The 21,544-nt window shown below is 36.4% G+C and overlaps 1 protein-coding gene across 12 annotated transcripts in view; it reads left to right on the forward strand.

The window, feature by feature from the left end:
• Positions 1-21,544, forward strand: part of LOC123308718 (phosphatidylinositol 4-phosphate 5-kinase type-1 alpha) — a 60,742-nt gene that overhangs the window by 20,305 nt on the left and 18,893 nt on the right. For 8 of the 12 annotated variants that reach the window (XM_044891503.1, XM_044891498.1, XM_044891497.1 and 5 more), the window contains exons 4-11: positions 15,582-15,793; positions 16,875-17,016; positions 17,117-17,292; positions 17,414-17,629; positions 17,794-18,023; positions 18,327-18,459; positions 18,517-18,604; positions 19,053-19,085. In XM_044891503.1, coding sequence (XP_044747438.1) covers positions 15,582-15,793; positions 16,875-17,016; positions 17,117-17,292; positions 17,414-17,629; positions 17,794-18,023; positions 18,327-18,459; positions 18,517-18,604; positions 19,053-19,085 — 1,230 coding nt within the window. Of the gene's footprint in view, positions 1-3,921; positions 4,214-15,581; positions 15,794-16,874; positions 17,017-17,116; positions 17,293-17,413; positions 17,630-17,793; positions 18,024-18,326; positions 18,460-18,516; positions 18,605-19,052; positions 19,086-21,544 lie in introns of those variants that run through there. The other 4 variants (XM_044891499.1, XM_044891502.1, XM_044891508.1 and 1 more) reach the window with 2 other exon arrangements.

The following is a 21,544-nucleotide window of genomic DNA, read 5'->3' on the forward strand; positions in this document are numbered from 1 at the left end:
AACGGGGTGTTAAAATTATAGAAAAAAAATGTTTTTTATTAATAACTTTCACACTGTTTGAAATGTTTTTATGAAATTTGAGACATAGGTTTTGAACGTCAAAGAGCACTTTTTGCATAATATCATTTCTTTTCTTCTACCAGTGGTGTACGGACGGCAGCTAGTCTGAATATTTTCAGATAAAAAATGATACGCCACTGGTTTTTCTGACAATAAAAATTACTATTTAAATTCTTATTTAATTTGGAGCAAATTCAGTCTCTTGACTTTTTGCTGGAAGAGGCACCGTTTCCGGTTAAAAAAATAAAACACATTCTCAAGCATGAAGAAATCGCCAAAATTTGATATAGCAAAAATAGTCTTATTATTATTATGTACCTACCATATCAAATTTGGGCGATTTCTTCATGCATGAGAATGTGTTTTATTTTTTTAACCGGAAACGGTGCCTCGTACAGCAAAAAGTCAAGAGACCGAATTTGCTCCAAATTAAATAAGGATTTAGATGGTAATTTTTATTGTCGGAAAAACCAGTGGCGTATCATTTTTTTATCTGAAAATACTCAGTCTCGCTGCAGTACGAACGCCACTGGTAGAATTAAAAAAATATGATATTATGCAAAAAGTGCTCCTTGACGCTCAAAATCTATGTCTCAAATTTCATAAAAATATTACAAGCAGTGTGAAAGTTATTAATAAAAAACTTTTTTTTTCCATAATTTTAACACCCCGTATCTCGGAGAGGAAACATTTCTCGACATATGTTTATATGACAAACTAGGGCTTATTTTTGATGTAGAATACGTGGTGTATTCTTGGTTACGATCTGGACCACCCTGTATAATTTAGGTAATATGCCATTTCTTTTATTTAGCGTTCAGTTGGAGATGTTGATAGGGGGTCAAGTCTTTCGAAAATTTTCATCCACATCTGCTTCTGAATGCAGTTTACCTACCTCTTATAGTTTTATTTCACGATGTTTGCATCCCTAACCGGAGAAATTCCGTTCCCAACGACGAGAAACATCAACATAATTTTTCCCCGAACAACCTGTTAATTTCCCATTCCGATCGACGACGTTTTCAGCTATTTATTATGACCCGAATTTATATCGATAACGGGCGTGTCGTTCGAGGTCGCTTTCGTCTTTCGTACACTTTCACCCGTGACTCGGAAGCCCGATGAGATTTTCGATAATCCAAAATAGTCCGTTTTAATACGACCCGCCGCGTCCGTACGTTCGAAGTTCAAGTTTTCCCCAGATGTTCCAATTTATTTGCTCTAACGAGAGTTCTGAAAAGTTCGTCTGTGGCTAGCAGAACCGCCGCGTTTGGTTTTTCAATATTTTTTTTTCCAGTCATGATTTTCATTCATTGCTCCTGGTGAAAAAATTTTTCGCTAGGGTTTCGCTCAACGGTGAACTTGAAAATAAAGCAGTTCAGAAATTTTCTGATCGAACGATTTTTTCCCAAACCATGGAATAAATTAGTGAAAATTTGATTGATTCACACAGCATGTTGAACGATTTGGCCGATTCTATACAAAATTTAAATTTGAATATCTCAAAAACGAATGGATTGAATAAAAAAACATTTAATATGCTTAACTCAGAATAGAAAGACCTCTCGAATGAGGTAAGTATTACTTACCCCATTTTACCTATTCAAAATGTAGGGGCAAGGGTTATAACACTGAAGGTTGAAGCGATACGGTTTTGAATTTATTCTTAGAAGTTCTCCCCCTGGTATCAAGAATCGATATTTTAACAGATTCTCGAGGTCAGAAGAAACAATTTTTTCCTACACCATTTTTTTCCGAATCAGCTCGGTTTAAAAGATACAGGCCGTGAAAAACCATAAAAAAAGCTATTTTTAGTTATAACTCGGAAACAGTTTCATCGAATTGAATTTCGAAATATAGTTTTTCATTTATTAGATCATTCTTTTTCGAACACAAGATATCACCCACGTCTTCCAGTTTTCTCATTATGACCATTACATACCATAAAAATAACAAAAATTCAAAGAACCCAACTCTTGAAACTAAGTTGGACGCTATCCAATGAATATTTGAACATTTTGTAAAATAAAGGTATTCTTCATATTTTTTCTTATAATGCGCCGTTTCAGAGTTATTTGATTTTCAAAAATTAAAAAGTATGTGTGAAATTTGAAAAATTTGATACTTCAACTGAATATAACTCTGTTTAAAAGATCCACAGATGTGTAGTGTCACAGATTTAGCTAGTTATTCTGAAGGTAATCATCTCATTATGAAAACTTGATATGACTATATCTTTTTATCAGGGTCGAATAGAAAAAAATGGTATAGCAAAAAAAGGGTTTCTTTTGTCCTCAAGAATCTACTGTTTGCATATTTGTACGAGTCAAAGACTCTCCCTATATAATTGGAGACAGATCAGAAAAAGCTTGAGAAAATTGAGATTTTTGACGTTTACCAAATGCAAGTGTAAACCCACGATCACAGAATAAACACCCGCCTGACGTTTCCCAACATTTCAGCTGGCTTAGACAGGACTTCTGTGTTGACAATGTTGATAAGATCCATGTTATTGTGAAAAACTGTCGTTCAGTGAATATTATTTATCCCTCAGTGGTGATATGGAAGTTGAATAGAATATGATAGAAAAGTGACTATTATCGACAATACAAATTGGGTACACAGATGTGTAGTGTCATAGATTTAGCTTATTGTTCTGAAGGAAATTTTATTTCTCCAGGGATGCAAAGCTCATAATGAAATCTTAAAATGGCTATATCTTTTTATCAGGGCCGAATCGGAAAAAATGGCATGGGACAAAAGTATTTCTTTTGACCTTAAGAATCTACTGTTGAAGTATTCGTCAAAGATTCAGCCTGTATAATCTCAAAATGAAAGGATTTGCACAAACAACAAATCCGTTTCCCCAGAAAGGACTTTTTCCACCTAGTAAGCTGATATACATATAACTTTCACACAAACTCTATTTGGAAAATCATTTTTAAGTTCCTGTTCAACTTGGACGTTCCAATTTTAGTCATTGTAAATAATGGAGAAAGCAAGACATCATAGTTTTGGCTGTCATCTAATGAATGTCCTTCAATTATGATCGTGTACAGAGTGAATAGGTTCGGATTTGAAAAATATCACTCTGTTTCACCAGCTGATTCAGAAAATAGTCGAAATTTTTCATAGTTATACATAATACCTACTTACACTTCGAAACATTTATTGATCTAAAATTGATAATTATTAACACACTTGAATCCAGTTTCGGCAAATCCCCTTCAAAAATGACAATGACCCTACTAAGAATTTAGTTCGAACTGTCATCACCATGTCTCTGCAATCTACATTTGAATTCCTAATACAGCTCCAAAATCACATGAAATATTCTTAACCCTTACCTTCACCGTTATATGCTATCGTGATACCGAAACACTTATAGTGGTTAAATAACTTGCCACGTAACTCAGTTTCTAGTTTAATTATGGATCTTCGTCAAATATCGGCCGGCATATTGCCCCATCCGGCGATCGTAATTTCATTCATTTCGACCTTCACCCACCTGAGGATCGATTTTTTTGCGTACGGCAAACGTGGGCTCGAAACGAAATGAATAAAACATTGTCCCAAGGTGAGGAAAGCCATGCAGTAATAAATTAAGCAAGCACTCCAACAACAGAATATCCCCGTTCATTCCACAAACAGTACCGAACTTGTATCTTGACGATTCGGTTTGTGTGTGTACACACACTCATCTGAATTATTATATCATGCTTGTTTGATAGGTTAGTAGAGGGTATATTTTGGAATAAGCTAGCCTAGTTTCTTCACGCTCGCCAAACGCGTCTAGTCGACATACCGCGTAGGAGTGCCGAAAGTTGAGTGAAGACATTAGACAGAGGCTATATTATATTGAAATCGCCCGATGTAAACGACACCTTTACCCGGATATTATTGCTCATTCTCCTTGTGACCAACTCCCGAGCGCGTGTTTCTGTATCGGAAAACGTGACAGTTTGCCGATTTATTTTTTTTTTAAACTAATCGGCGATGTGCGGTAGTGTGCGCGACATCGTCTGAGGTAGCTGCGGAAGTGGCGAGGGTGTTCTTGTGATGTGATTTTTTTTGCGGAGGTGGTCGGAGTCGGAGATGTCGATTTCCTGCATCAACGTCGGAGAGACCTGTTTCGCCAAGGCGGTGCAGACTGGTTGGTTTATTCCCTGTTCGCTTTTTGTTGACGCTGTTGAGTCTTTTAAATCGAGTTTGGAAGGAAATTGTTGAACCCCTAACCTGAAATTTCAACAGATTAGGATGGGGGATGCGTGTGGATTTCTCAAGAAAAAATCCTTTACAGGAGGTTCATTATTTCCTTATATGTTGGGGAGCCCACGATGCTATATTGGGATTTCCTCGAGCGTCGTGGAGACCTAGAGGATTTTGAAGATTAGATGGTAGAAAGGAAAAATTGTTCTATATACAGGGTGAGTCTTTGACTCATACAAACATTTTAGCAGTAGATTCTTGAGGTTAATAGAAATACTTTTTTCATATACAATTTTTTCCGATTCGGCCCTGATAAAAAGATATAGCCATTGTAAGTTTCCATAAAGAACTGTGCCACCCTTGGGATATTACCCCAATAACAGCTAAAACTGTGACACTACGCATCTGTGGATCTTTTAAAAGAAATTGCATTCAGCCAAAGTACCCAATTTTCCGAATTTCCCAGATATTTTTAATTTTTGAACATCAAATTACTCAAAAACGGCGCATTATACGAGAAAATATGGAGAACACTTTTATTTTACAAAAGGTTCAAATATTCATTGGATAGCGTTCAACTTAGTTTCAAGAGTTGGGTTCTTTGAATTTTTGGTATATTTATGGGTGGGTGCGTGGGTGATATCTTGTGTTCAAAAAAGATTAATCAAATAAATGAAAAACTATATTCCGAAATTCATTTCATTCGATAAAACCGTTTGTGAGATAACATTTTTTATGGATTTTCAGCAGCCTGTATCTTTTAAACCGAGCCGATTCGGAAAAAATGGTAGAGGGAAAAAGTGTTTCTTTTGACCTCAATAATTTACTGTTAAAATATTTGTACGAGTCAAAAACTGACCCTGTATATGATGTATGCACTTTCAGCGGTGGGGAAAGCGTTTGCGGCTTTTCAAAGATGTACAGAGTGATTGATAACTATTGGAACATAGGCTAAGGGCAGATTGTTTGGACCAAAATATGGCGTTAGGACCAAATATACCTCAATAAAATATTGCTGTGGAAAAAGATAAAGGGCGTTAAAGTTGATTTTTTTTTTCGTTTTTTGCTAATAATTTCACTGTATATTTTTTCATCCGTTTTTAAGAAACACACAATTGAACAGTTCAGAGCATCGGAAGGGGATGTGAAGTAACGATTTATTTATTTTATTTATATATTTCGACGATAAAGCATAATAAAAACAATGTAACATAAAAAGAATAAACTTAAATTAAATGTTCTACGTGGCCTCCTCCGACCTCTATGCCTTTTCTAATTCTTTCAATAAAAGACTTTCGAACTTCGAAGAAAATATCATTCTGTCCCATTATAAAAAATTCAACTTTAACGCCCTCTATCTTTTTCCACAGCAATATTTTATTGAGGTATATTTGGTCCTATCGCCATATTTTGGTCCAAACAATCTGCCCTTAGCCTATGTCCCAACCCTGTATAAGAAAATTGTCAGGCGTCAAGCGTGTTAGATTAAGAGACTGTATATGCGCTACATGTCTCTGATAATAAATTCATGTTAATCTGACAGTTTACTTGGTGGGGCTTGCTGTACGGAAGAGTTGAAAATGGTAAAAACAATTTTTTTCTCTAACGGTTCAGATTTTCAGAAGATATGTCATTCGGACCCGAAGGAAGCTACTTTTCAAGAGACTGACAATTCGGACCTGACGACAATTTACAACTTATACAACTTTTGACCGTTTTCGAGCTAGAGGGTCATGTACTATTTTCCGTCATGTGAATTTTCGCTTCAGCATGGCTAAGCGCCTCTAATTCATTACCATATATCTTAAAAACACGTTTGAACGTAGGAAAAAACGTTTCGGAGGAAATTTGTGAAAAATTTTATGCTCTACAACTTTTATAATGGATACGAAAACGATTTAAAGCCCAGTAAAGGAGATACAATTCAAAAAAACTTATTTTTGTGGCCTTTATGGTCTATTTTTTTCGTTTCGACTTATATGTTTTCCGTTATTCTTGAATCATTAGCTTCAAAATAAGAGAAAAATGCACCTCGCTCGAGAATATACACTACACTTTTTTGCAACTTTGTTGGCACCCAACACATTTTCTTCATACTTAAATCAAGAGAATTTATACTTTTCAACTTGTAATTAACTATACATAACTCAACCTGACACGTTCGAGTATGTACAATGATATTTTTTGTTGACAGGCTGTCCTAGACAATTTCCCTATATACAGGTCCAATTTATGGTGCAGGGTCCAAGGTATCTGTCCTCATATTAATCTGACACGCTCGAGTAAATCCTCAATTTCCATATAGTGTGCTCCCCAACTATTAATCTGAGATATATTCCCATTCTTACCATATCACTTAGAAATAGATAAAAAAAAAATAGGAATAGTGCTGACTAGAAGTCGGGAGATTTGTACAAAATACATTGTCTTTGTAAACGATTGCAACATCGCATTAGATTTATGTAGTTCGAAAAACTTTTGTTTGGATCAGCCCAGATTGGATTCGAAGCCAACTGCGATGTTGCAATAATTTATAACCCCCCTGTATTATACTTGTGTTGCCGAGATCCTCGAGAGAAGATCATAAATCATAAAACAATCCTGTCTTTGTCTTAAATCCGATACTTTTAATTCTTGCTTTTGAGTCAGATATCTTACTAATTTGGGTGCAGAATCACAAAAGTTCCCTCCCCCATCTCATCTGCTTCCACTATGGAATCACTGAACCGTCAATCCTTTTCCATTTCCTCTCGTACCTATACGAGAGCATTGCTTCGCTCTGGGCTTCTATCGAATGAAAATTTCCCCGTTCCCTCATTGCGCTGAAATGTTGATATGTACATGTTTACCCTAGAATTCGAGTGCTCCAAACTGTAACGAGCTTGTACTGTATGTAGGGTAGGTGTGTGGAAAATTGAGGACCGATTCAACGAACCAGAAATCCTGAAGGTGAATCGATAAAAGGGAATTGGGTAAAACCGAATTAAGTATATATCGACATGTTTGTTTTAGGGGAATATGCACAGGGTGGGCAAAATTGGTGATACCTGAACTACAAATTTTGAACACTGAGAGATCAATATCCTTGTCGATATCGATCAAACTTATGGAAACATAGACAACATCGGTGTATTTTGGATAAAATTGCTGTAAGAAATTTAAAACTACCATTATATTTATTGTATTTCAATGGACAATTGATTGGGCATTCAGATAATATGGGAAAATTCTATATTGAATGTTGTGAAAGAGAAACTTTACCGGAAGTTGCAATGAAAAGGAAATTGGTCAGAAGTAGTCTCTGTACCAGTTAGTTTTCAAAACCAGTCGAATCTGAAGAGTTTTCTTATGACAAACGGTAACAACTTTCCATGCCTTTGCTCGATAGTTTTTCGGATAGCATAATCCGAAAGCCCGTGAAAAATACGATCATACTGATGGTGCACTTTTCAATATCGCCGAATGCGAATGACTGACTCACAAAATTATTTTGCCTTGTCAGATAAGACGAGATACTGATTCAGTAGGTTATAAGGATTTTCAAAAAGGCTACCGGAATTCCAGTTGTAGGCAGTTACAGTAAGCAGTTATGGGAGATTTGATAAAGTTCAATATTCTATAGAGTGCTGGATAAATAGACTGAAATGATTTTCAATCGGATAAGTTTTATATCCTTGGCCTTTTAAGAACGGAACATACACGCCGGATGATTTTGTTTCTGCAAAATGCACGTCAATTTTAAACTTCCATTATTAAATTCAGATCCATATCTCTTCTAATTGAGGGTTATTTTTCTCTTACTCTATTTTCACGTATCCCTGTATTGGTCGGATTGCTAAAGAATTTTCATATTTTCATTATGGAGGGATTTTATAATATGTATAATAATTCGAAACTAATCTTTGAGTTCCATACATGAAGGGATCTATTATCTATTATTCTTGGAAGGCAACTTAGTAATTTTACTGAGGTTTTTCCTCATATTTTACTCGCTCTATATGTTCTTTATTCTTGACCACCTATTTTACATTCAACCCGTGAGCAAGTCACTGATTCTGTGACTTATTCATAGAACAAAATTCAAAAGTGAACCATCAAAATGATGGTTTTTTCAAGGGCTGTCCAAATATGCTGGCGGAAAAACTATCGAACATAGAATTCCGGTTTCAAATTACATCAGGGCAATTTTTAGTAAAATTGTTCGAAATGAAAAAAGTACTATTATATCTATATATATTCGAATTGATTCAGCATTAAGAAAATATGAACAAAAAATTTCCAAGTACATAATATAATATTGTGTTATTGAAATTCTCATTAGTTTTCTGAAATACCGGTTTGTAAGAATGAAACAAGAAAGGTCAGAAATTGTCTCAATTTGATTTTGAGAAACCAATAGAATTTTCAGAATTTATTAGTCAAGGGTATGAAGAATACTTATTATCTTATTGAAGGTTTATTTTTCAATCTAACCCTAATATGTCATATAACCCGATCTGCTTACGCGAATGCAGATTTCTTTCTATGCCTATTCAGTTGACCATGAAAAAATATCCTGACAGGAGTGGACATCACACAAGTGATGTTTCATGAGTTCTGTGCAGAGCCGGATTTTGACTTGATGAGGTGCAAAGCTATTCGAGATTATGGGGACTTGTATAGGATTAGAAGTTATATTAAATCGGATTTTTGGATAGTCAGATAGTCGGACTATTTCTCTATGGTCCCCAAAGATGAGGAACCCGAAGAAACACCTGTATCATTCCCTGAGCGACTCATATACAATATATTATACTGAGAGACGATCTTTGTACTATCCAATAAGTATGCTAATAACGATTACATACCCATAAACTCCGGAGTTAATTAAGTTTCCCTGAAATGGCACTAAATTGATGTTGGGCCCCCCAAGTGACTGCCAGAATGGCGGAAATGTCCCAGGAAAATGGTCTGGCAGAGACGAACCGGAGTTTACGTAATGGGTATGATGGAGAGTGGCCAGAGGGCGAGTGGGAAGAAGAGAGCATATTTTATCTGGATTTCCACTCTGTTCAATGACACGTCCTTGGCTTTTGTCCTCCAAGTGATATCGATTGTGCACGGAGAAATGAACAACTGGGAGGGTTCATAATTTCCATAATCTCAGAAATATTCCGAACCGATATCGATTGTGGGATTAGCTTTGGAAACTAGCGTGTTTTAGTTGTGATATTCTATCTTGAGTCTATATGAGCATAATATGATGGTTAACTGAGCATCCACGTTCTATTCATGAAGTCGCTCCGACCTCAAAACCGGCTCATATGCTACCACACTAAGTACGAATATGTAATGATTTCACATTGCCTTGTTTTTTCTGATCTTTAATGATCGACATACATGTTGTTGAAGGCGAATCCGGTTTGGAATAGTTATATTCAATCGGTTCAGTTTTTTGGTCGCTATAAGCTCACGAAAGTTGAGGAAGAGCTGAAATTTTGATGCTGTATCAGAAGTTTCCTCTTTGTTTTTTTCACCAATTTTTTGAATATGAGAATTCTAAGTGTTTACTCACTTAACTAACTCATTCTTTTGTCCATTTCTATTCAGGGTGAGTCTTTGACTCGTACAAGTATTTTAACAGTAGATTCTTGGGGTCAAAAGAAATACTTTTTTCCCATACCATTTTTTGCGATTTGGTCCTGACAAAAAGATATAGCCATTTTAAGTTTTCATATAGACTGTGTCACCCTTGAAAAAACTAAATTTCCTTCAAAATAAATAGCTAAATCTGTGATATTTTACATCTGTGGATCTTTTAAACAAAAATTTATTCAGCCAAAGTATCCTAGTTTTTCAAATTTCACAGATACTTTTTAATTTTTGAACAAATTACTGGAAAACTGTGCATTATACCAGAAAATGTACAAGTAAAGGACTCACCCTGTAGTTGGAACGTATTTTCGAACATCAATATTCTTCTTTTTTGTACTCTCTACTTAACTATCAAAAACGCCATATTGAAAATCACTTTTTCATTAAAAAAATGAATCACGGAAAAACTTTGGTTTTCCTTTAAATCTAGTCGTTCAGAACTTTTCAAAATTATACCAGCCAAGTCCATCAGACCAATCGGTGTTCATTTTAGCCGAGCTGGAGCTACCCTTAAAATGACCCTATACAGGTTGAGTTTTTGACTCGTACAAATATTTCAACAGTAGATTCTTGAGGTCAAAAGAGACACTTTTTTTCAATACCATTTTTTCCGATACGGCCCTGATGAAAATACATAAGTTTTCATAATGAGCTGTGCCGTCCCAGGAAAAACAAAATTACCTTCAGAATAACTAGGTTAATCTGTGATACTACACATCTGTGGATCTTTCAAACAGAGTTGTATTCAGACAAAACACCCAATTTTCCAAATTTCACAGATACTTTTCAATTTTTGAACATCGAATTACTCTAAAACGGCGCATTATACAAGAAAATAGAAAATACTTTTATTTTACAAAACGTCCAAATATTCATTAGATATATATCGTCCAACTTAGTTTCAAGGGTTAGGTTCTTTGAATGTTTGGTATTTTTATGCTACGTAATGTTCATATTGAGAAAACTGGAAGACGTAAGTGATGAAATGTGTTCGAAAAAGATTCATCAAATAAATGAAAAATTATATTCCGAAATTAATTTCATTCGATAAAACCGTTTGTCAGATAGAACCAAAAATAACATTTTTTATGAATTCTCAACAGCCTGTATCTTTTAAACCGAGCCGATTCAGAAGAAATGGTTAAGGAAAAAATTATTTCTTTTAACCTCAAGAATCTATTGTTACTAAATTTGTACGAGTCAAAGGCTCACCCTGTATGTATTTATTTTGTCAAGAAATGAATGTAACTCTAGTAATTTTTCCTCAGCTATTTCCTCTCTAGATTGGGAGTGAAAACCCTGAAAAGTTTCAGGGAATATTTCCTCTCTACTATAGCAAAATAGGTGGTCTGTCGCGGTCATCCTTATAGGCCCATCAGACCAGGGCTTCTAACAGATCGAAGACGACCCTGGAATCATGTGAAATAATTTTTTCTGAGGGGTTAAGATTATGAACAAATCGTAGGTGGAATCTGCGTCCCCATGGCTCCACGCAAGATCCACGACGGAATCCGCATGCTTGAGAGATGAAAGGAAAAGCGACGGCACATTTTCTATTTTCCACCACCGGCGTGAATACCCTCCTGGTGGAACGTTAAGCGTTCTTTTGGAAATCTCCCAGCCTACGGGTACACGGCCGGCTCCAGCTTCTGAGTTCTGGGACAAAACGTACTTGAGGTTCTTTCTCGCTTCGAAAGAACGATTATAAGCCAGGAACCGAGCCGGGAATGAGTTTCCCAATGGAACTTCGCTCGATTTTTTTCAATTAGCGCCTGAGGTCGATGAGCGATTTCAGCGAGGCGAGAAAGGAAGCCTTATACTTGTGGCGTGCGATTGTCTAGGCAGTTTTCCGATTAATTAGTCCAGTAGTTATTTGTTCATTCTGAGAATTCAAATTTATCGTTGATTGGGAAGTTGACGAAGTCGTAGAAAAGAAAATGGGTTTATTGGTGTTTCTATATGCAGGGTGGACCAACGAAGAGTCTACAACCCGATCTTCAGGATCTACAGGGGATATGGAAAAATTTATTGGCCCTTTTCCAACCCCCTTACGTAAGGGAGCATAATTTCCTCATTCTGTGAAGGAATAACGTGTAATAAGTGTAATGCATGCTCTTCGAGTACTCTTTGATCCTTCAATCCCTTCAAAATGCAAAATAGAGAAAAGGGGAAAGTGGAAAATTTAGGGCGTTTCGAGAAGTTTTTTCTTCAAAGAATATAAACTATTTCACCAAGAATGTGATCCACATTATACAGAAAAATCCAGGAGAAAAACGGAAGACTGAAACACTCTACCTCGTGATGACTGAATAAACAATATAATTTCGTTGAGGAGGTCCGTAGCATTCTCATTATCCAGTTTCTTGAATGATTTTTCATGTTTTGGTTCATTTAAACTTTTCCTTCTCAGAAACAGAATTGAACAGTGTAAGATTAATTGAAGAAAAATCTTAATAATTCACAATATTCGTTTGAATTTGTCAGCGGTTGTCTTACAGCAGGGATTTCCAACGTTTTCTTGGTTAGGAACCTCTTTTATATTATTCTTGTTAGCAGGGACCACCTGTAATAAATCTGAAAATTTTATGGACCTCGATGCAGCCGTTCGGTCTTGACGATTATTCAATTGAGTCCATCTTTTTGGGAATTTTTTGATAGTCACCTTTCGAGTCGAATATCTCTCAATAGCTATAACCGTAGATGGAAATGTGACGCATATTCTGAAAGAGCAACTCTTCTAGTAATAGATCTGAAAATTTTATGGAGCTCGATGCAGCCGTTCGATCTTGACGATTATTTGATTGATTCCATCTTTTTGGAAATTTTTACGTATAATCACAATGGAAGTTTGCAAATAAAAGATTGAAGGTTATCTTCAAAAATGAATATGCTTGTGACGTTCTCTAATTTTTCAGCAAGTTTGTATTGACTATACTAACGCCATCTATCAAACGGTTTGGTCTGAGAGCAGCGGTTAAATCTTAAATAAAAAACTGTAAATCATTCGCGGACTTCGAATTAAGTTCCATGTTCTCGGACCATATTTTGGCTTCTGAGAACCACTAGTTGGGAACCACTGTCTTACACAGTGCAGTCTCAACCGTTGTGAAAATTAGGTAAAAATACGATAATACTTTGACAACGAGCCCTGCCAAAAATGTTGCCCTGACAACTTATCCCAGCTTCTACAACTTTGCCCACTTGTAAGGTCATCCTTATTTTCCCTTCAAAACGTGGCAACCCTGTTAGAATGTCATGTTTTTATGCTCACAAGAAAGTTTTCGGAAATGTGTGCTGCTGAAACGAGCACTTTCACTGTCCTGCCAAAAATCTTACCCTGACAACATAGCCCAGCGACTACAACTTTGCCCACTTCTAGGGCCATCCTTATTTTTCTTTCAAAACGTGTCCACCCTGTTGGAATGTCATGTTTTTATGCTTTCTGAAAGGTTTTCGGAAATGTGTGCTGCTGAAACGAGTACTTTCACTGCCCTGCCAAAAATCTTGCTCTGACAACTTAGCCCAGCGACTACAACTTTGCCCACTTCTAGGGCCATCCTTATTTTTCTTACTAAACGTGTCCACCCTGTTGGAATGTCATGTTTTTATGCTGTCTGAAAGGTTTTCGGAAATGTGTGCTGCTGGAATGAGCACTTTCAATGCCCTGCCAAAAATCTTGCCCTGACACCTTAGCCCAGCGACTACAACTCGTCCCACTTATTGCGCCATCCTTATTTTTCTTTCAAAACCCTGGTAAAATGTCATGTTTCTACGCTTTCTGAAAGGTCTTCGGAGATGAGTGCTGTTAGAACGAGTGAAGCTCGAACATCATATAAGGAAATTCATGTTTTTTCTCTCTAATTTTGAAAACCAAGAGCTGAGGTTCTCACAGAAAATATTTATATGGATTAGATGGATTCAAGTTAAACTTGAACAGGTTGCCTATTAAAATAATGAGAGGTTCCACTCTTTTCATATCAATTTGAAAATGGGTTTCGCAAAACTTCTCTGATCAAGATTTGTGAAACCGGGCATACCTATTATAAGTCTGACTTGTGTTGTGAACCTGACATCTGTTGGGGCTTAAAAAGTTTTCCTGGTCGTTTTTCGCATAATAGGATGTTGCATTATTTCTTCTCGCGAAGGGAGTCGCCTTTCAGTGCCGTATTTAGAATTTAATGAAATCGCAACGGACTTAAAGGGAACGAAAGTATACATCATGATGTGAAGAATTCTATTTGAGTAGCTTCACATGTTGTTCACACAATCATGTAACATCTTGTCCAAGTGACGATGGAAGTTGAAAGTTTCCTGTTGTGCTGGAAATTCTTCAAAACGACGTCAAAGATGGATTTTAGGAACTTCAATTGATATTCTTCCAAAATTGTCCAAGATCATACGGTCGACAATCTTTTGACATGCTTTGCTCTGGTAAAGAATGTTTCAAGATGTCTATAGAGGCATTGTTCGATAAAGACGCTCTTCAAACATCTTCCACTGTGGAATTTTTTCCACGTACTTATCTAATACCAATTGCCCTAAGATAACCCAGAACGCAATCCAAAAATCACATTTGTTTATGATTAATTGACTATCGAACCGCTAGTGAATAAGTCTCATTCAGCGGAGAGCGATAATTTCACAATATTTCACTTTTACTATAAAAAAAGGATCAGCAGAATATAATCGAGTATTGAACGATATCGATTAGCATTGGAATTTATCGGTCCGCCATTGTCCGCCATAGAAAGACACGGTCTTTCATTATGTTCGAACTTTTAGAAGCCTTGATTGGCGTTATCGACTATAAATTATTTTGAATTGTAAACTTTACAATTGTCTGGCCGTTTTTAGGGATCGTCTGCGAATCAATCGATTGTGTAGTAATCTTTCACGAGGCCACACGACTTAGGTACATCAGAACCCATCCGAATTCTGTCGTTATCTGAACAAAATGATAAAAATCCGTCAAAGACTTATATTAATAAAACTGCACTTTTTCGGTGTTTTTAATCTGTTTGCTGTTCAAATCTGAATTTCGTAGATGTTATCGATAGCCACTTATCATCACTGTACCCTCAACAATTCGTCTAGTCTAGGAATCTATCGTGATTTGACTCATTTATTGTGATTTTTTCTGATCGCACACCTGCGTTTTCATTGAATGATGAAATGGCAGATAATTATCTCAAAGTCCGTTCAGATTGAAGGGATAAAAGGTGCAATCAACAAAAAATCTATCAATCTATGAATCATAGTTATGATGAAAAGTTCACCATCATTACAGGATACAGGATACAGGATAAATATGAATAATCAATCGGAAATGTTTAGGGATAATAGAACACCAAAAAATGAGCGATCTTTGTCCAAAATCTTATTAAGGATTCTCCCACTCTCAGAAAAGGACTAACGAGGGGATAACCCTTCCTTCAGTTTATTCAAGAAATATCCGGTTCAAGATGTTTATGTATTGCTGACATTCAAAAGAATATATATATATATATATATATATATGGGTTAGTGACCCACGAGCTCGTCTCAAGCATTCTACCCTCTTATTCACAGTCTGATCAGAAATTAGAACTCCCATTCAACCCTCAGTGATCTATTGTGGGATACCTCCTAGCATTGATTAAAATTGAAAAAACATTGAAATTCTGTCGTTGTTCTTCCAGGTATTCAGCACGCTGTAGGAGGATTAGCGTCGAAACCAGAGAGGGACTTGTTGATGCAGGATTTCATGACGGTGGAAACGACAAATTTCCCAAGAGAAGGATCAAACCACACCCCCGCCCACCACTACTCGGAATTCAAGTTCAAAAATTACGCCCCCATAGCATTCAGATACTTCAGAGATCTATTTGGTATTCAGCCTGATGACTTTCTTGTGAGTGCACGTTACTTCCTCCTTTGATTCAGAATTCTATAATATGCTACGGGTCTGTTATTCTAAAATTCCAGAATTTCTTGATCGATAAAAAATCATCATTATGTCTTGAAACATAGGTGTATAGTGAAATTGAAAAATCCTTGGAATATTTTAGTGTGGCACTTGAATCAGAAAAAGTAGAGGTTGCTGTATGTGGACCGAAATTTAGGAACTCCATGACCCCTTTGTTGAAGGTAGACATAGCTGGGGGATCTTGGGAGGGCGCACATCTGCATCACAAGGGCAGCCAGGCTACGCTGTGGTACCAGGATTAACCTTGCCAGCGTTTTCTGCTGACATGGAGCTAGGGCATTTTTTTATCGAAGGAAATGAAAGTGCTGAAGAGCTTGCGGAAAGTGTAGCAGTGTTAAAACCTACTGGAACTGAGATATTTTGTGGGCTTAGTGGACCAATGAAAGGCGGCGATCTAACAAAGGAAGGGTTGCACTGGCAGAAAGATTTGTGGGGCTATTACCGACCTACACAGGAAAGCTTCTGAAGATACCATAACCTCAGTTTCAGGGAATGGTGCCATGCATCCGTAGATAAGTCATCTCTGTAGATAGTCGAAATTACAGCTGAATCTATGGAGAAGCAATTGTGGAGTTTGCGTTCGTTGGGACGCCCATATCATACAATCAGATGGGTTGCATCAAGGCCTCTGCAAGCAAAAAAGTGCCAGTCGTCAGTTAGACCAATACTACACTGGCAGTTTGTAGAAACCTGTTATATTGATGAGAGCGTCCCTTATGGAGAGTAGACACATATATGTAAGTGACTATAACTGGCTGGAACAGAACCCATGCAGGAACCATGAGGAAACCAGTCCTTGCCCCATGAGGTAAAAGCCAAGGCTCCTGAGTACTTTTTCGGATTTGTCACTACCATTGACTGCCTCCTTAGCATCGAATAAGTAAGAAATTAAAAGAAAAAATTCAATTAATCGCACTTCTGGAAATCCAAGCTGTAACGGCCCCTATTGAATAATAATAATACTAGGTAGTTTATTATTGATAGGTTATATTTTCTCCTTTTTCAGATGTCGATGTGTGATACTCCTCTACGAGAATTGTCAAATCCTGGAGCCAGTGGTTCTATATTTTATCTAACTAGCGATGATGAGTTCATTATAAAGACTGTTCAACACAAGGAGGGGGAATTTTTGCAGAAACTTCTGCCAGGTGAGTTGTCAGAATTTCTATAAAACTTTATGTCCTTGTGTTTCCCACGTTGATCTTTCGATGCTTCCCCTGAAGGTACGAATAATACGTTTATTTTCAGGGTATTATATGAATCTCAACCAGAATCCTAGGACACTGTTACCGAAGTTCTTCGGTCTGTATTGTTATCAATGTAATAGTAAGAATATAAGAATGGTAGTAATGAATAACCTGTTACCCACCTCTATACATATGCACCAGAAATACGATCTCAAAGGAAGCACCTACAAAAGAAAGGTAACATTTTCGATGCACAATAAAGTTATGAAATAATAATAATATAAAAAGAATTGTCTGAATACTCTTTGAATATAATATTCTGTCATGATTTCGAACTGACACTAATATTTATGGTCAGGCATCGAAAGCCGAGTGCCAAAAAAGGACCCCTACTTACAAAGACTTAGATTTTATGGAGCATCACCCAGAGGGCATTCTTATGGAGGCCGATACATACAATGCATTGATCAAGACGATACAGAGAGATTGCCGGGTGTTGGAGAGTTTTAAAATTATGGACTACAGTCTTCTACTCACAATACATAACTTGGATCTTGCACAAAAAGAGAGAGCGGTAAGTACATTGGGTTGAAAAATCTGATAGTCATTTTGATTCAGCTGCTCATTGATCATAGGATCTCTACCATGCATAAGGTCTTCTACTCGTCGCAAAGAATGAAATGTCTTTAAAACTATCTACCGTGAATTTTTCTAGCCTCTGTTTTTAATTTTTTGTAGGAGAGGCGATCGCAGATGAACTTGGACGATTTGCCAGACGAGGGTGCGCCTGTCGATCCTACCGTAGGTTTCATACAGGGCGAGAGGTCGCGCGAGAAAGAGGACAGGATGGGAGTAGCCGCTCTCAATCGCAGCAAATCGATCAACAGACAGAGGCTGGTCGCCCATTCCACTGCCATGGAAAGTATCCAGGCCGAGAGCGAGCCGATCGACGAGGACGAGGGAGTCCCGTAAGTGTCAACTGTCAAATGTCATCTGTCAAATCATCGGTTGTTTATATAGAATCAGTTTTCACAAAACTTTGATCGATCATCGAGTAGACAGTCACTTGATTCAATTCAATGAAACGATATCTACACTCATTCGTAAATAAACTACAATCTTCAACTGTCTAATTCCGGTGATTCTCGGCCTACTGCCGTCGTCGTACTCTGGACTCCCTTTTTAAACTGAGGTGTTATGCAGATGGTGCAATCGAAAACTTTTACCACAATATTGAAAATAACATTGATTCACCGTTGAATTTTTTCCAGACCTGGAGGTATTCCGGCAAGGAATTCTAAAGGTGAAAGGCTCTTGTTGTTTGTTGGAATCATAGACATATTGCAAAGTTATAGATTGAAGAAAAAATTAGAACATACGTGGAAGAGTATGATACACGACGGAGTAAGTTATAAATAAAAAAAACAATTGTCGGTAGCAGTAATTTTTTTCTCTCCTCAGGATACAGTATCAGTACATAGACCTAGTTTTTATGCAAGTAGATTTCTGAAATTCATGGCGGAGAATGTATTCAAGAAGATTCCTTCACGTAAGTATTCCAAGATGTTCATTTATTTGTATCTGTGTCAATTCCTTACCTTCTCCTACGTGTTATGAGGAATAATCATGATCAAATTTCTATGATAGCTGTTGAATATCATATGTATTCAGAATATTCAGTTTGGGTTGAAATTTTTTTTTTTTTGAAAAACACGAAAATTCATAGGATATATTTATATTTTTAGAATTACCCCAATTTCATTTTCAAATGTCGAGTTTCAATTAACCTATTTAAAGCACTTTCCTCAATTATTTTTCCTTTCAATATATTTTTGTATGGGTAATTTGATTTGTACCATTGAAATTCATGAAATTTTGAGAAAGTCTTGAGTGTTCACGATGATTATTCCTTAGCATCTTGGATAACTGTATCTTCCTAATCTGTATCTCAAGTAGTTTGTGTCTATTCGTCCGAATATATATTTCTTTCAACTCAGGTGCAGTAGTGGTTAATGCTAGAAGAATAAAAGGTAATTTTTTTGAAAAATGCCTCTCTGCGCTTTGCTTCGAATCACTCTGTAAATATCAGAACAGAAGTGAATATGCTGAAATGGTGATCATTGAAATTTTAGCGAGAAATAGTTTTGAGAGATGTGAAATTGAATGCTTGTAAAATAAACATTCACATATTCTTTCGCCATTTTTCATACCTCTAGAAAAATTAATTAATTTGTAGTGAAATTCATTCTTATTCTTTATTTCAAATATTCAATTGATAACAGTTTTAATAAATGGGTGAGATTATTGAAAAGGATTGAATTCACTCATGATCCATGCAAACATTCCAGAAAAAAATTACACGGATTGTCAAAAGGGTGCTTTCTTGGCAGTAGGATTATGATGTAAATTTCTTTATCGACAGCAAACATAATGACTGGATTATTTAAACGATTGATTGAACATGAGTTAACATAATCTTCATTCAGGTTAACCCATCAATAGATCTATCAGTTCAAAAAGAAAATCAAAATTGTCGAATTTTTCAATCATTTGAAGGGGGTTGGAATTCGAAAAAAATGACAAACTATCCTTGTTTTTGGATACGCTCAAAAAGTAAAGACACCTAATTATAAACTTCCCTGTTTATACAGTGTATTAATGTAGAGTTAATGGATAGACAGTGTGGGTCTTTCATATAATTTTTTGCTTAGACCCAGCTCCCTAAAGATGGCACCATAAAGCAAATTTGTCTTACATTACAGAAAACTTTTTTTGTTCAAAGTGAAGGGGGAAAAAGGTTCACAATAAAGATATATGAAATACTACCATTATTTTTGATAAGGAATAACCCCTTAAATTTTTTAGTCACTATTCATTTACATATATCGTGAACGATTTTGGCGGACAGTGAAAAAAACTTCGCTTGAGGGAAACTGAATTTGCCTTAGTATTTCCATTGAAACGCCCGTTTCAGTTAATTTTGCATAGTTCTCCTGTGGGCTATGAAATTATTGTTTTGAATATTTGTAAGATGTTTATTTTTCCATCCATATCAGTATTTCGAATTAAAACTTATATGCACCGCCTAGCTCAATCTGCACACTGCTAAGCCAGAAAGCATTAACCATTTCTGCAAGCTGCAGTGAGAAGTAGCAACAGCCCGTAGTTTTGTTGAATTCTGACTTGTGTGTGTTTCAAAAATGCTTCATGTAGTGGACTTGCCCGAGATAAAAGGCAATCACCGAAAGTTTCGAAATCTGGTAACCAGCTACATAGGTAATGAAGAAAATCCAACTCAGTCTTATTGTCAGTATTTTTTATTTTTTTGGTAGCGACAGCTAATGGCATTTTATTTGCGCTTCTAACAGGTTGCAGAGTTTTTCGTTCCTGTTTTTCTTGCTGTTTTCAACTTCATTCACGCTTCTTGTCATTATTATTTACATTCTTGAAGAGGAGGTAGAATGAGTGTGTTTTACAGATAAACTCTCGGGAGTTTACATTAACTAAAGAGGCTCCTCAAATTGGGGTGGACGCTATAGGTTCTTTTTTAAAAAAACGGTTCACACAGGTTAGACTTAAATTTGCGGATCGATGGAGTGTAGAAAAAAGGAATAATCAATACGGCAAAACTTGATTACAAAAACAAAATTTCCTACTGGTTCCAATAAGTAACATCGTTTTTCTCCAACTTTTACCAGTCGTCCGCAAAGAGTGGATGGGGTTATTTGTTGTATACAGAGTGTTGATGATGTGAAGCATCCACAGGGAGTGCTCAGCACTGGTACATACAAGTATGCGTTCTGTGAGAATTAGAACAGTGTCCGATAGTAATCTATATACATATTTCATCCGGGAAAGATTTCGTAGAATGGAAGTTCTTTGAGAACAGGATGCCTAAGCGCTGTTAAGTGCAGCTTACTCTTTCGAGGATTTGTTTCACATCTGGAGAAGCTTATCTTTGTAATTTCATAAATTAAAATTTCAGTCTGCGCAAGGTTTGTATACCTACTGAATACGTTTCAATTCAATACTACCTACTGTTAAAAAAAAAGTCTCGCCATTTTTCTCATGACCCCTATAGGATGATCTTAAGACTTCATTTTTTGGAGGAATATGTAATAATCCATAAAATATTCGAGAACTATCTTCATCAAAGGTAATGTCACTCTGTTGTTTGCTCTTCTTCGTTGTTTTTCGTTTGATAACTGTTCCCTCCACTGTCTGTTAAAATTAATGAATGATCCAAGAAGGCCGATTGAAGAGAAATAATGATTTTTATTATTTGCTGTTTGATTTGTTTCAATTCCTCTGTTGGTGTGAATATTAAAGGATATTGTATTGAGTGTGTACTCTTTACCGTACTTAGAATTGCATGAAGAATCCACTTTCGACATAGGGTATCCCATTAGTCCAAAATATTTTGGCTGCACAGATCCCTGTCATTCATTGAGATCCACAAATTTCCAGGATTAAATCCTATACGGTTTTC

This window comes from Coccinella septempunctata, chromosome 2, assembly GCF_907165205.1.
Source record: "Coccinella septempunctata chromosome 2, icCocSept1.1, whole genome shotgun sequence".
Lineage (NCBI taxonomy): Eukaryota > Metazoa > Arthropoda > Insecta > Coleoptera > Coccinellidae > Coccinella > Coccinella septempunctata.